The 15,817-nt window shown below is 35.3% G+C and overlaps 2 protein-coding genes across 3 annotated transcripts; both read right to left on the bottom strand.

Moving 5' to 3' along the window:
• Positions 1 to 9,280: 9,280 nt before the first annotated feature.
• Positions 9,281 to 10,561, bottom strand: LOC125209246 (GPI-anchored protein LLG1-like). Its single transcript, XM_048108850.1, has 3 exons — positions 10,379 to 10,561; positions 10,136 to 10,192; positions 9,281 to 9,780 (listed from the first exon to the last, which is right to left on the bottom strand). Exons 1-3 carry the CDS (start codon positions 10,455 to 10,457, stop codon positions 9,434 to 9,436), a joined length of 483 nt encoding a protein of 160 aa, XP_047964807.1. The 5' UTR covers positions 10,458 to 10,561; the 3' UTR covers positions 9,281 to 9,433.
• Positions 10,562 to 11,203: 642 nt separating this feature from the next.
• On the bottom strand, positions 11,204 to 15,470 carry LOC125212061. 2 transcript variants are annotated; one of them, XM_048112098.1, is made up of 8 exons: positions 15,136 to 15,465; positions 14,002 to 14,142; positions 13,751 to 13,843; positions 13,458 to 13,584; positions 13,187 to 13,290; positions 12,973 to 13,053; positions 12,621 to 12,700; positions 11,204 to 11,674 (listed from the first exon to the last, which is right to left on the bottom strand). In XM_048112098.1, exons 1-8 carry the CDS (start codon positions 15,436 to 15,438, stop codon positions 11,455 to 11,457), a joined length of 1,149 nt encoding a protein of 382 aa, XP_047968055.1. In that variant the 5' UTR covers positions 15,439 to 15,465; the 3' UTR covers positions 11,204 to 11,454. The 2 variants fall into 2 exon arrangements, with proteins under 2 accessions (XP_047968055.1, XP_047968056.1); XM_048112099.1 differs by lacking the exon at positions 11,204 to 11,674 and having other exon boundaries at positions 12,617 to 12,700; positions 15,136 to 15,470.
• Between the last annotated feature and the right edge of the window lie 347 nt (positions 15,471 to 15,817).

Raw genomic sequence — 15,817 nt, 5'->3', positions numbered from 1 at the left:
GTTTGCATATAATCCAACATGAGTTTTCATTTATGTAAGATTAATAGGTCGTTTTGACTGAGCTTATAAGCTTCTGAGAAGTGTTTGACAAGATAAACTTATGAATAGCTTATAATTTGTGAAAATAAAATTCAACAGCTTATAATTATAAGTCCAAAAAACAGGTTCTTCTACTATCTAGTTTCATGATTTTATTAGCAATAATCATTTTACAAAAACAATCCTTATATGATATGTTATTCTGTTTCACCTGTAGTTTAATAAAATTTCAACCCGTCATATTCTTTCATGATCTTATATGCACCAATAAATTTATAAAAATAATCTTGTTACAATTTATTTTTTTAGTATATATATTCTTCTAATTTCTATTATAATTGACTTTCTCTCTTTACCTTCATTTTCTCTCTCTTCAAGATTAATTCTCGCCCTCTACCTTTACAAATTCAATCATCAATATTGTTTAAACATTATCGTATGAACTTTTGACATATTATATGAAATTAATTAAAATAAGCCTAGCTAAACACTTTGATTGCAACCCTCCCAATTTTTTTGATTTCATCTTTTCCCAAATCTTCTATTGAATTAAATTAGATTCTTTTTTTTTTCAGAAGTTCCGTGACTTTTCAGATACTTTGTATTTTTCACTATTTTCCTTAGCATGGTGATTGCACATGCAGATAATTGGTCATGCTACTTTATAGTACATTATTAATATTTTATTTAAGATTTGTTTTGAAGATAGTATCATGTGTGGCCATATATATGGCGACAGCATCATAATAATTGTTGCTTCGTCAACATATTTGTAACTTTTAGGTAATGCTGAATCTCTTCAAGTTGTGGATGTGGTTTCCAAACATCGATTGGCCTAATTGGGAATGCTATTTGATGCCTATATATCTCATTGGTTTTTTGTGAATGAGCGGCCTAGAATCCAACACCGGCTAAAAGTTTAATATTCAATAACTCCATCATTTTGAGGAGCATCAATTCTTTTTTCCATCAAATTCTAGAAAACAAAAAAGCATGATACAATGACAGAGATTCAGTCAAAAAATTACACATTTTTTTTATTGTGAGGAATTAGACATATTTAGTGGGCAGGCCTAACTTAGCCTTACCCATCCTAGTTCCTATATCCAGCCCATATCTGCCCCACTCAATAAAATGTGGCTCATCGATTGAAGTGGGCTACAATTTAGCCCCTTTCTAAACTTAGAGCATCCACCTTCATCCCGGATCCACTTTTACTCCTTGTTCTTCCGCAAGAGCACAACACCCACATTTAGGAATGTCAATCTAGCCCGAAATCCGCGAGTCGACCCGAATAATCCGGTAAAATTATAGGGTTATGGCTGGAAAATCGCAACCCAAATACAGAATAAGGCTACACGGACTGACCCGTTCGGGTCAGGGGGTTATGCAGGCTGGCCCGGTGGGTTGCGGGTTAGCCCATGGGTTGAGCATTTAAAATAAAAATATAATTAAAATTTTGGGTTATATACTTATATGAAGTATATATGGTAATTACAATATTAAAAGCAGCGTTGATATGAAGTATATATGGTAATTGCAATATAAAAAGCAACATTGATATGCAGTATATATGGCAATTATGTATTCTCTATCAAATTGAAAGTTAGGGTTATATGGAATACAAATGTAATTAATATTTAGCTACATAGAATTTATTTTTTGGGTGTACAATTAAGAATGTCATTTAACTCTTTTTAAATGCATGATTTCCATTTAATTGTAGTCAAATTCACGTGTACTACTAATTAGCGATATGTTTATGTATTTTGTTTCAATTTTCAATTGTTATTATTTTATTTCTCTTGATCACTTTGATTATAATTTACTATTTGCGACAATTTGTTTTTTTTTTATAAGTTAGTAGAATATTGGATTGGATATAAGTAGTAACACATAAGATCACTTTTGGCCCGAATAGTCCGCGGGTTAGCTCGAAACCCGAAGATTTGCGGTTAGGGCCGAAAATTTAAAATCCGAAAAATTCACAACCCGAATAACCCGCAGCCAAATATCCCGACAACCCGAGTGGGTTGGCCCGAACCCAAGCGGGTTAGCCCAATTGACAACCCTAAACCTATCCACTACAATTGATGAGAAGACATTGGAAATAGGAATACGCAAGCGATATGGGTTAGTCGACGATGTGATATTGAGCTGGAGTTGGGAAGTGGGTCGACGATGTGATATAGGAGAGCAACAGTTGGGGTGGTTGATGAAATTGATTGCATTTAAGGTTGGCGAACTGAAGCTTCAAAATGGGAAGGTAGAGACATAATGAAAAGCAAAACTGCATTCATTGTGTGTATTTAAATTCAATACGTGCGATGCTGCATGTGTGGTACCAACCAAACTTGCATTTTATCTATATACTAGTCACATGTTAAAACTCAGGGCTCATATGCTTTCAAAGAACTAACCAATACAACATAAAAAAAATGCCTCCATATATCCCCCTTCAAGCATCATTCTTCTATAAAGGGAAATGGACTCCAAAGCTAGATAGCATGCTTGTGACGACCATTGTGAGTATTAGGCGTTCGCATTCGTGGGAAGGAAATGAAGTCCCCACATGGGTACTCGCCAAAGTTGAACGTGTGTTCATGGGGGAACCGGGTGCTCCGATGACGGCCATAGATCTCTCTTTGAGACTGAAAGTGTTCGAGCATAGGTACGCCACTTTCAAGGCGATAGTGGCAATCGAAGGTGCTGCGCCATTTAAATCATTGTAACAACTTGTGTTTGAAGTTTCATCATTACTAAAGGCTATTCACCAATTGAGGTGACCGAGGTTATCATTATATAAGACACAATTGAGGTGGTCGACCATGCCAACGACAAGTCACCTGCAGACCCGGATGAGGTCAATTCACCAATTATGCATGGTGCTCCACGTGTTTGTTGTAAACTATTTGTCAAAAATGCAATCTCTCTTGACCGTTGGTCATCGACAGTGGCTCAAGTCCACCACTGTGTGCCTCGTGATAATATTTCGGGCATCCACTAAATGGTTAACATCCCACCACGGCGCTCAATCCCACCCAAGATGGTTATCTCAAATGTTTCTTCATGCATTTAGTATTATTTTGTCAGCATCCAAGTATTATGATTGTGCATTGGAACAAACAAATTAATTAATTTATTGGGAATGAAAAACGTGATTGCAGGGAGTTGTAATCAGAGTGTCCACAATAGGGAGGATACGATGGCCGCGCCTACCTATAGTGGATGACACAAGCAGCGCGGCGATGGGTGACGGACATCCCAGAGCTGACTACTCGGTGTAGATGGGGCGGTGTGTAGAGAGCCGCGGCGGGCTATTGCAGGTTCTGTGGAAATGTTAAGAAAAGTGGGTGACACGGATTTTAAGAAATGTTAAGAAAAGTGGGTGGAAAAAGATAGTGGAAAGTGGAACCCTATTACCATTTATGGTAAAAGTGAAGCAGTAATCCTATTCGCGGACGGAATAAAATAGAAAAACGAGGACTCCTATTCGCGGACAGAGGGAGTATTTAATATTGGGGAGAAAGTACTATAATGAATAAACTTTAAAGTTGTTGATTGTATATTTTTAGGGTTTGGGTTCTCGATGTGATGTTTGAGTTCCCATTGTTAGTCATATACATACCTCTCTTGATATGCCTCTCATTTTATCTCTATTTCTCCTCAACCTTCATTTTTGTGTTTCAGAACTCTCTTACAAAATCGTTCTTTTTTGGTGCAAAACTTTCAAACGTAGCGCTGCTTCTCAACAATACTCATATGTATACCTCTACTCTACTTTGTGCTTTCTATCATGTTATATGCCATGGTCTGCAACATTTCTTTTTTGGTTTTAACTACTCGATTTTCAAATAATGCTAAATCGGTGCTTCGTTACAGATGATAGAGCGGAGGGGGAAAATGGTGAACACGGTTTACCCCCTCCCTCTTCTTTATATGTCGATTCTCATTTCATTTCCTTCTCAGACGACCTTAGACATTCAAATCACCATGGAAGTACTGCATAACATCGGTAAACTGCTTATTAATGCCTAGTTATGTTTTTTGATTTGTATAGTTCTAATCGTTTTTATTTTGCAGTGAACACCACTGCCAACAAGGTGAAGCTTCATGTGGTTCATTAATCTGAATGCCCGTGAAAGGGGTGACTGCATTATCCAAATACTCTCCGTGGTGAAATAGGCCATGAACGACCGTGACGACACTGATGGTGGCTGTGAGAAGCTTTCTTTGTACTTCATTTACGTGCTCTAAGATGCACATACCCGTGTCGTTAACCCTGGTGCTTCACTGGAAACCGTGAAACTGATTTGAAGCTCGTTGATTCTGGTGCTGCCTTTCTTATCACCAAAACTCTCAATAAAACCTCTGTTGACCAGAAAAAGAGGGTTGGAATGCACCTGGGCTTCTATGCGCTGCTGTCTTTTCTTACTTACATCTTGCTTGCTAACAGTCGAGACACTTGGAAGGAGATCAGCGCTACCTTTATGCCTCAACTTTTCATGGGTCATCTACCATTTGGTTGAGCTTGCCTTCAAGGTTGAAATGGTTGACCTTGAAAATAACTTGAAGGTCATCCAAGTGTTGAGCCGGGGTTCTTACCTTGCTACCCGTCTTCTCGAAGATTTCACCACCGTTTGAGCTTGAGCTGTTTTCTTCTAGGTTTATTAGTAATTATGTAGTACTCTGCTCAAGCTTGGTTCTATGTTTATTTGTCTTTCCTTGCTAGTTATTAGTTCTTTGTGGAAGGACATGTTTCTTATTAGCCCCTAGAACTTTTCTATGCCTTCCCATGGCTTTCCCCGATTGGTTGTTTCTCAATCCTTTTAGGGCTTGATTGATACACGGGGTTGGAAAATCTAAGATTGGACAAAAAATTCCACTTTCCATATATTCTTGATAGAGTTAGCTTCCATATGTTGAGATAAACGCGTGTTTGATATGCTTGGTTGTTCGCACTTTTAGTCAAACTCGTGTTTGATACTTCACAGAAAAAAGTAGATTGGTTCGTGAAATGTCAAAAATACCCCCATCAATATTAAAAAATTATAATCTGAGTAACCATATGTTTTCACTTTCTGTTGTGGAGGGAAACCAAGTAACCAAAATTTTCGCATTCTGTTGTGGAGGGAAACCAAATTTCATCTCCCGCCGAAACACCAATATTGTACATATTAGTGTAAGACTCCCTTCATTTGATTTTTTCATCTTTATTCATTTCTCGCAGACTCTCTCCATTTGCTTAACATACGACCTACCCCTCAAACCGATCTCGGGTAAGAAATCGTTAACATTTACTCCGAATCGTGAACTATTTATTTGTAGACTCCCTCCAGTTGTGTTTCGTGCTTCGTTGTGGATTATATTGATTTGTAAATAAGGTCCAATTGTGTGAAATGAAGTTATTCATCTTTGTATATGCTCTACCGTTTATATGTTATGTGTGAATGTATTTGGTATCACAATCACATGTTCATCTTCCACCGTATTTTCTTGGTCCAAAATCGGACCAGTAAGTGCGTCTTCATAACGCTCATCCTTAACAACGACATTTGTATACATTCTATGTAGTGGGCAGGTTTTGGTTGCAGCTATGTCAGAATCTCAACTTAGGAGCAATGGCTTTGACGGGAGTCTTGGCACTGAAGGTTAGTCTACTTTCTACAGTCGTTTAAAAAATATGGGTGTATATATGATATATGTGAACTGTTCTTTTGTGTTTCGCATGTTGTTAACATCCAGAGAGCAGTGATTATCAGCGGAATAAGTCAGCAAATAATAACAGGTCTAGACGATCCTGGTCTGACAAAGAGGAGGCTACACTTGTCATTGCGTTGAAGGATTTGGTCGTCTCTTGGTGGAAATCTGACAATGAATTTAAGGGAGGGTATCTAAACCGGATAGAGGAGGCCATGAAAATGGAATTTTTGAAAATCGACTTGAAGGCTACCGCATACATAAGCTCCAAGATTTCCACTTGGAAGAAGAACTACAACTCTTTGTGTTCAATCCTAGACCGAAGTAGAATAGGGTTCAATTCTAATGAGGACTACACGATTGAATGCACTAACAAACAATGGTCGCAAATATTCCAGGTATGTAATAAAACATTGTTTGCCTAGTGTGACTTTACATACCTTTTTCTCATATGCGTGGAATGAGCTTGATGTCTCCATTGATTCATCTTTTGTTGAACATAAGTTGTCCTTTGCCTCTACTGGTTCATTTATGTCTATCTCACGTGTATCTACTTAACCTAACAGAAGGTCAACAATGCGCAATACATGCGCAATAAGTCTTGGCATCATTGCGAGAGTTGGAAAGAAATATTCGGCAATGACCGTGCTGCTGAAATCCGTGCTGCATGCGATGGAGAATCTGTGCTTAAGGTGAAAGCTACAATGGAGAACAACAATGATGATCCTGCCGATGAAATGTAAAGAAATGTAAAGAAAAGTTTGTTGGGAAAGTTAGTGAATGTGAGACCCATTTTTTTATATTGGTTTTATAATAAAATGTGAGTCAAGTGAATTAGTTGAATGTGAGACCTACTTACTATTTATGGTAAAAATAAAGTGTGACAATTATTGTGAGACCGATCGAAATGGAAAAAAGTGACAATTAATGTGGGACGGAGGGAGTATATAATTTGAAAATTATTTTTGTTAGGACGAAACTTTTCATCTACTCCTACTATATAGGAGTATTTTCTACCCAAATTTACTTGGAATGGTCCAACGTCATACTCATGTGCATCAAACAGCCCCTATGCTCCTAGTCGGCGCACTGGCATGTAGTCTACTAGTCGGTGCACTACCTGAAACCTCTTTTTTGGTCCATGAACTTTGCCAAAGTATCATTTTAGGTCCGTGAACTTTGAAAATATCATTTGAGGTCCGCCAACTATGAGTTAATATCAATCAAATACTTTTTTACTATTTTCAAGTTTTTCTGGACGAAAATACCCTCAATACCTTGAAGGGTATATATTTTAAACTTATCATATACTCATATTTTTTATAAATATCTTTACTATATATTTTTGACGAATTTTCTAGATGTAATTTGACCTTCAATATTATCACTTAATTTTGTGACATGCAAGTAAAGTTCCTTCTTCAATTTTTTATAATTAAAGAATTTTTAAATATTTTTGATGTATGAATACTCGTAAAAATAACTGTCACAGTCAATAGACAATACTTGAATATTGATATACTGTAATACCTCAAAAATATTTTAAAACTCTTTAATAATAAAAAAATGAATAAGGAACTTTTCTTGTCTGTCACAAAATTAAGTGATAATATTGAAGGTCAAATTATATTTAAAAAATTAGTCAAAAATATATAGTAAATATATTTATAAAAAATATGAGTATATGATAAGTTTATTAAAAATATATACCTTCAAGGTAATAAGGGTATTTTCGTCCAGAAAAACTTGGAAATATTAAAAAAGTACTAATTAGTTGATGGACCTTAAATAATATTTTCAAAGTTCACAGACCTAAAATGATACTTTGACAAAGTTCGTGGAAAAAAAAAGATGTTCCCTCAAATTATTATTATGAATTCATATATTTATTTATGTATTATAATACGATGTAGTATCTTAACACTAAGTGTCTATTTTATAGTTTGAGATTGTGAATTATTACTATTGCGTACACTATATCATATAATAAATCAATTACAATGGATTTACCTATAGATTAATATTATGAATTTGCATATACTCTAGCTGTTGATATACTACGATAATTTAAATTGGGCCATTTATCGATAATTTAGTTCATATTTATCGATTGGGTACTCATTTCCAGTTATATTGCATCACTCTATTATTTTATGGAGTCAATTATCCTAAATATCCTTAACCTTTTGACTTACTGGACTAGTGACTCCTAACAAAAAAAATAGCGCCAGAAGATTTTAGGGTTTGGGGTAGGGTTGAATTGGGAGGAAGAGAGAATGAATGAGAGTTGAATTGACGGAGGAGGGAAAAAGATTGGGTTGTGGAATCGTCGCTCAAATTAATTCTGCTAAAATCTTGGAACTGCAGTTTCAAAACTGCTACAAATTATTGTATGATACCAATTTTACCCCGATAATGTACGAAATTGGCTGAATAATGTAGCTCGGGTAGTTTAAAATTTAAATCATATCCATCCAATCTACCTATCATATGACTGCGATTTGTTTTGTGTATAACACTAAGGGTTCGTTTGATAAGTTAGTAATACCTAGATATAGATATCTATATGACTATTTCTAAGTGTTTGGTATCATAGTTAACCTATTATGTCAGCCCGTGGTTTTCTCTATGGCCCATCTGAGCCCGCAAATTTTTCCTTAAAATACAAAGATATGTATCTCACAAATTTGGTCGGATAGCATTTCTACCTCATTTATTATGATTTATTAATACAAAATCTAGATAATTTCTTGTTTACCAAACAACAACGAAAAAACCTTCATCCGAGCTTATCTTGACACGAAGCCTGCATTTCTTATCTTATTTAACAAATTTTGTTATATCTCATCTTTCTTATCAAACGAGTCCTAAAAGGGTGTAAGGATCTTAATGCTCCCCTATAATTTCATTCTTATATTATTTACCATTTCATATATATGAATAATTATATCAGTATTAAATATAAACGTAGCTAATAATAGTAAGTAAATGACATGAAAATTCTTATATTATTTTACCATTTCATATATATGAATAATTATATCAGTATTAAATATAAACGTAGCTAATAATAGTAAGTAAATGACATGAAAATTAATCTTGTTATATTAAATCTTCGTCAATCTAAAAACAAAATATAATACTATATATAATATTTCATGTATAGAGTATTTTATTTTATTAAATTCATCTTATTGATAACTAAAAGGATGAAAATATTTATAACTCATATCGCAAGAAATTTGGTCATAAAAAACGTAAAAGTATATTAAGTTATAGTAGTAGTAGTATTAAATATAGGAACTCCTAAAATTTTTAGATAGTTTCCAAATTTTATAATAATATCTATTTTGGTAAAGAAATTAATGTTCAGTGATGTCTATACAAATTCAGATGTCAAAAATTTATTAGTGGGGCATACAACATCAAACTGTCATTTGGTTTGCCTTAACCACGGAATTTTTTCTTCGAATCTTGATCCAATATCTCAAGTCACAATAAACTTTTAATTTTCTCTTTAATTTGGTCCAAGTTTCCAGATCAAATATAGCAATTCAACAATGATAGGACGACAAAGACATTATTAAAAATGTGTGCACAATCCACATCCCAAATTTAACACAGAGCTTTTTCCAAATAATCAACTCATAAATAGGCCAAACAAACTACAAAGCACACACACATCACACTCTCATCAAATATAGCAAAACATGATCAATGCTAATGTAGCAATGACCATGACTAGAGAGGAGGAGGCAGCGCAAGAGGCCCCATTTTTGGCAACAACAACCCCTTCACAGTCGAGCCCTTCCTTGCCCTCCTTGCAGAGAGTGGAGAAGAGCCCCGGAGGGTACTTGCCGTAGAGGTTGACGTAGCTGAAGAAGACGTCCGCGCAGTCGCTCTTGAGATCGTTGACATGATCCTTGACGGGGCAGAGCAGTTGCTTCAACGGCGGGCAGCATCTATCGGCCGAGTAATTTGGCCCCTTGCATTGGCTTGTGATCACCGTGTAGTTCATGTTCTCGAAATCCACGGGGCAAGCTGCAGTTATTTGTCGCCATTAATTAATTAGGGGCGCACTTCATCCGTCCACAATTAAATGTCTTTGGTAATGTTGTGAAAAATTACTCTTTTAACCCTAATTATTATTGAGTATATGATGGGACATAACTCAAATTTTTGAATCGGTTCGAATTAGTCAAAAGTTTGAACCGAAATCCGAATACCCACCCCTGCTATTCAAAATTGAACATGGTAAATCTCTAAAATAACTATTTTGTACAGGCCATTCTACTACTACTATACAAACAATATGAGAAAAAAGACGAAAATGAGGAAAACAATAACAATAAAAATAAATTTTTTTATTGATAAATGAATAGAAATAGATTCTTACTTTTTTTCTGCTGTAGAAGCGAACGACCAATTGATCCGTGCGGTTCGAAGATCCCATCTTCTCACAAACATCACCAAAAAAAATGTGTCAAATTCTTGAACATTCAAACAATAAAATCAAATAATTAAACAACTAATTCTTGCAAAGAAAAATACAGTTTTCCCCATTACAAAGGAATTTAAATCAGGATTCAAATAATGATAGAGAAATAACTTAGTGTATATATATAAAAGGAGAATTTACTTGAAAGGTGGGAAGAAGATGCAATGCCAACAACAAGGAAGAATAGAAACAAATGCAGCAAGGATTTGTTGGAATCCATTGATGCCTTCTTCCTTCTGCAGATGGGATTTTCAACCGATTTTTTTTCTGTCGATTGCTATTTTCTATATTTGCTTTTCTAATAAAATATTTTTGGTTTTTTTCTTGTTATTTGCTTTTTTCTAATTTTGGATTTCTTTGAGTTGGTGAGTTTGAAGGAGAAGAAATCGGGAGAAGAATGGTATATATGCAACATAAAAATATTTATTAATCTTAGCTTGTTATATTAGTAGTATGAATTTATTGCACAAAAATAAGTAGGTGTTTTCTAGGGATTTACAGATAAAAAGGGGGAAAATCAGACTCATAGTAATTAGTGTATAGACAAATTGTGTTGAATGAACAAGGTGGCAAGTAACGGTTATATGCAATTTTTGTCACTGTTACACTTTTTAAATCAAAATACTTTGCCTTAATAATAGAAAAAATGCATAAGTCTTTCCACATTCGTTCTAATTTAGAAGGGTGTACCGGAATCTATTCTTACAATTTTTGATGTACTTCTAATATTCTTCATTTTGAAGATAATTTGGTAGTTAAAATATATAGACATACATTCAATTTAAAAAGCAAAGAATTTAATTTCAATAACAACCTTATTTCAGTGCATACTTAGCTGTTTTGAAAGGTTCATTAAAAGTCTTAGCTGTCGTCAATTGTTTTGACACTATTATGATACTTACTAAGTTACAATATGAGCTAGACGAAAATTCAATCTCATGAATCGAACATGACACAAATTCAATCTTGAGCTCCAATCTCGGAAACCGAACTTCTCTCGAGTAAACTATTTCGACTGAGCAAGTAGCAGAAATACAGTGCTAAAAAATTACACGAAAAAAACTCTCTATTTTCCATCACTTTCTAGTCTCGTTGAATTCCACATCAAACGAAATAAGAAAAAATTCAAGATTGAAAAAAAATCGAAAATCAATCATCAGAAATCAGCAAAACTTTGTATGCCCATATGCAAAAACCGTAAAATGTGGCGCTGCTCGTTACCAGATATCCCAGTTGTGCCTTTCCTTGCGAGAGATCGACCTGCCCCAGCGCAGTCTCCGAGTAATGAGACCTTCGTACAACACCTCCAAAGCATCGTCTATTGCTTCTGCCTGTTTGTCCAATCCCATGGAACTGAACTCTGGAAGCTGGTTGAGCTCATTGAGGAGGCCGATTGCTGCAGCAGCAGTACATGTACGATCCCAAGACGGCTGGGGTCTAAACCACACATAATAGGTCGATCAGACAATACAACTCAAACTACAAAACACTAGAAAGAAAAATGTCATACATATCCATTTTTTTTGTAAATGTACAGAGAGAAAACCAACAAGATTAAAAAAAAACAAAACTAGCCATATTTTTGCCTACGATTCACAACCACAAGTGTTGTTAGGATGTGGGCCATTGATGTAAAAATTCAGGGCGACGGGGCTACTTTATAGCCAAATTTGTTTATATCTATCCCTAGTTAACATTAGTAAAAATTAAAACTTAAAATGAATGACTTATATATATTAAAACATAAAAATTGCAAACTGCAACTAATGATATTAAAATCAGAATAAGAGATATAAAGGCACCTAGGAAATATAAGAGATGTAATATAAGGAGATATAAAGTCACCTAGAAAGAACAAAAAGTAACATAGGGGAAAGAGTGCCTCTATTCTCAAAATAAAAAAGTGTTATCACTGTTCTAAAAAAAGTCGCCACAGAACTCGGCCTGGATATCACTCGCCCCGCCCACCTTGGGAGGGTGATTTTGATAACATTGACAACCACGACACCACTTGACAGTGGATAGACCCTATTTTACCTAGACTGTGACCAAAATGCTTCAGAGTCGTGAATTGACTATATTTTGCATTCAATCCACATTCCACAACTGAGTATTCTTAGTCGTGAACTGACCCTATTTTGCCTATAATTCACAACCACAGCTTTTTAGTCCTAATATAAACTGGCCTAGTTTGCTTGTTAGTCCACAAAGTGTTTTAGTCATGAATTCAGGCTAATTCATGTGCATTAAGGGTTAAGGGTGAAACAGTAATTTACGCCAAAAACGACGCATTGTAATTATTTTTAAATTTTTTTAATCTTTACAATAGCAACTAGATAGTTTTATATATGAACTTAATGGAAGAATGTAGAAGGGATTTTACCGTAGTTTATGCATCAAGGATGCACCTGTGTTCAGAGATATGCAACGCAGTTCCTTTCCCCATTCTGATTCAGCTCTAGTCTGTATAAAATCAAGCTTACATTAGTGAAATGTTATCTTTCACGATGTATGAGTGTGGAAGAAAATCTTAGCCAGCACAAATGGTAGCTACGCAATGCCTAACGAGCTATTCTTCGAGTACATAGTTAGTTTCATATATTCACTTTCCATTCATGAGAAGCCGGATTCATAGATTCTTAACGTAGCAAGGAGTGAATGCAAATAAAAGATTATTAATGAGAACCAATTTTTTTTTGGATATTATACGGATTTATATTTGTTTAGCTCCAAACCTGCAAACGTTTGACCATTGCAGCTGAATTGCTCCAAGTACCATCGATCAAAATAAAGTGCAACACATCATCTTTGTTTTCCTGTGTGACATTAAAATACGAGCTTTTAGCATATAACTGAAAGAAGCTTCATGCATAGGTTGTATATTGAAATTGCTTTGGTATATAATATTATAACAAACTTGAGCCTGCAGTAATGAGGCATGCAAATTACCGGTTCTACTTGGATTTCCTGACTTGTTGAGCAGATAACAATATCCTTAACAGATTCAGTCACTGCATTCTTATTAGGATAAAGACACCAAACCCTGTTTCTACCTGTAAAACACCCTTGGTCGAATCAAAAGAACTTAATTTTGAGATTAAAAAAAAAATTCACATTTTTCTTGGAGAAACTGTGGTTTGGAAAAAAGCATAAAATAAGCATAAAACCTCAATTTGGAAATAACATCTCAAGAGTGAAGAGTGGGAAGAACACAAAATACCTGCATGATTCAATTCATTCCACATCATTTCTTCGTGCTCAGCTATGCCAAAGATACACAAGCTCGCAGCTTGAACACCAAAGACTTGCCATAATAACTTCCCAGTATTGTTCTGTCTTAGGAAATCCTGATAAAAGAGATGAAAATGCAATGCTCAACGATCTTATTTCAAGTTTTAGAAAGCATATCATAAAACTAAAATGAAAAAAAAAATCAGAACAAGCATGTGTGTTTCCTCCTCTGAAATGAAATAATAAATGCAAAATGAGCAACAAACAGACAGAAACTCAAACCTTCGGGTGCATGTACAACCAAATACGCAATTTATTCCACAAGGAGCATGTTTTCATTTTCGAACATACACAGTCTTCTTGGGGAAGCCAGCACTGCAATAAATTCAAACGACAACAAGTAGTTAAAAAATGGAAATTATAACCACACATGGAGAAGAGCTATTAAGTCCATCAGAGTAAGGAAGTCAGTCACTAACCAATTATATTTGTAGAAACAAAATGGTGTATGACAAAATTGACCGACTTTGTACCTTCTGACACAGATAGCCCCTACTCCCAAGTAGCCGGCATGCTATCTGTCGAGCTGAAAAGAATTGAAGTTTTTCTTCAGTAGTGTTTAGAGATGCATATTTTGCACGATGCTTCTTGTCTTCTGCAACCTTAAAACCTCCCTAGTAGCAAGCAGAGATGCCATTGTTAAGGAGGAGACACAATAAACCAGCCTCTGGATGATTGAGTTTCATTTATAACAATAGCATGCTTATACATATCTAAAATATTGAGATCAAGATAGACATAGTTGAAGAGTATGTACACAGATAAAAATGGCAAATGAATCTAAACACAGCTACTTTATCAGTGTATCTAACCAATTAACATCACGTTTATCCAACTTTCCTTTGACAATGATTGAAAGCAACAGGTTTATGCAAGTGTTTATTGGTTACGTACTGAAATAGCCGCTCTTACAAGTAAAACAAATTTTAAAAATGGCAAAGTCTGCATTCTCAAGCTTAGCATTGATGATCACATTGATTTTTTCCCATACATTTGATTGAAACAAAAAATGTTTCCAAGCAAATACAAACTATTACATGCAACGGTTAATTGGTTTGAAATACAAGAACTTTTCCCTAATTTTGGTTTTGCACATGTGACATGACTGGTTGCATACAATAAACTACTCCTGTCTTGTATGCAGAGGGTATGTTCACACTGGCGAATCAGCTTCAATTTCCTCAAAATATGGAGGAGGAAGCACAACTTAGGTGGTGAGACACTTTCCCTCCATCCCATAGGTCAGGGTGAAATTAGGATAAACTTACAAACAATGTAATGTCTATATTCAAGGACGTGCAAAACCAAAATTGTGGGCAAATGTTATGTTGTTGAAACAAATTAATCCATAGATAAACCACAAAGAACAATACAACACTCAATAATCACCATTCACCACAAACAGACAAACAAATAAACAAACATAAAAGGTAAAAATCAGACATAAAATTAATTCAATCACACAAACATCCAACTCCGCCCCACAAATTCCCAATCTTTCCGAAACCCCACAAACCAAAATCACAACATCATCCAATTGATTCAATTTCCACACAACTCCACCGCATTACACACAAGCTGTCGACAAAAACACTGCCTTTTCTCACCGTGAGGGCGCCGCGGTTGCCACCAAAGGTCATGGGCTTGTCAATGTCCTTCTCCAGAAGCTTCATATCATGAATAACTTGATCCACCATCGCCGGCAGCGGCGACACGGTGCCCCACCCCTGCCATTCTTCGAGGCTAATGGTTGCACCATCACTGTCTGCTGCTGTGAGAGTGTCCGCTGACATCGAAAATGGGGGTTTTGAGGTAAAGGGTTTGACCCCAATGTAAAAATGAGGAATCTTGTTGAAGCTATTGAATGCAGTCTTTGGGCTGAACAAGATTCCACGAGCAGAAATTAGCATCGTCAATTAATTTTATTTTAATAGGGTTAATTTTTTTTAGGTGTGAAGTGTCGAAAGAAACAACATTGCACTAGCACTATTTTATTTTAAAGCAACAAAATGGGCCAAGGCCCATATTTAAACATATTTTAGTTTGATCAAAAACCGTGGACAACATTGCCTTGCATGCCTTGGGGGCATGGAGAATAGAAGAAAAAAATCGTGTGAAACCAACTTGAACAAAATTAATAGAACAAAGAAGAAAATAAAACTAAATATATACTCTTAGTTTTATTTCTAATCAATGAATTTTGGGATATAATCCATATTAGGCCCATAAAAGTTTGAGATTACATGGTGGCCCATTTATGGTGCTTGTTGTTGGATCAGTAAGGCCCAG

This window comes from Salvia hispanica, chromosome 3, assembly GCF_023119035.1.
Source record: "Salvia hispanica cultivar TCC Black 2014 chromosome 3, UniMelb_Shisp_WGS_1.0, whole genome shotgun sequence".
Taxonomy (NCBI): domain Eukaryota; kingdom Viridiplantae; phylum Streptophyta; class Magnoliopsida; order Lamiales; family Lamiaceae; genus Salvia; species Salvia hispanica.
The sequence above is the reverse complement of the archived record's forward strand: the minus strand, read 5'-3'. Positions and strand labels throughout refer to the sequence as shown.

Coding starts and splice junctions, on each gene's coding strand:
- LOC125209246 (XM_048108850.1), bottom strand. CDS start 10,457: ATGGATTCCAACAAATCCTTGCTGCATTTGTTTCTATTCTTCCTTGTT. Junction 10,193..10,378: donor ATCTTCTTCCCACCTTTCAA/GTAAATTCTCCT, acceptor GTTTGTGAGAAG/ATGGGATCTTCGAACCGCAC. Junction 9,781..10,135: donor GCTTCTACAGCAGAAAAAAA/GTAAGAATCTAT, acceptor AAATAACTGCAG/CTTGCCCCGTGGATTTCGAG.
- LOC125212061 (XM_048112098.1), bottom strand. CDS start 15,438: ATGCTAATTTCTGCTCGTGGAATCTTGTTCAGCCCAAAGACTGCATTC. Junction 14,143..15,135: donor GCAACCGCGGCGCCCTCACG/GTGAGAAAAGGC, acceptor GCTTGCTACTAG/GGAGGTTTTAAGGTTGCAGA. Junction 11,675..12,620: donor TCCTTGATGCATAAACTACG/GTAAAATCCCTT, acceptor TGTGTGGTTTAG/ACCCCAGCCGTCTTGGGATC.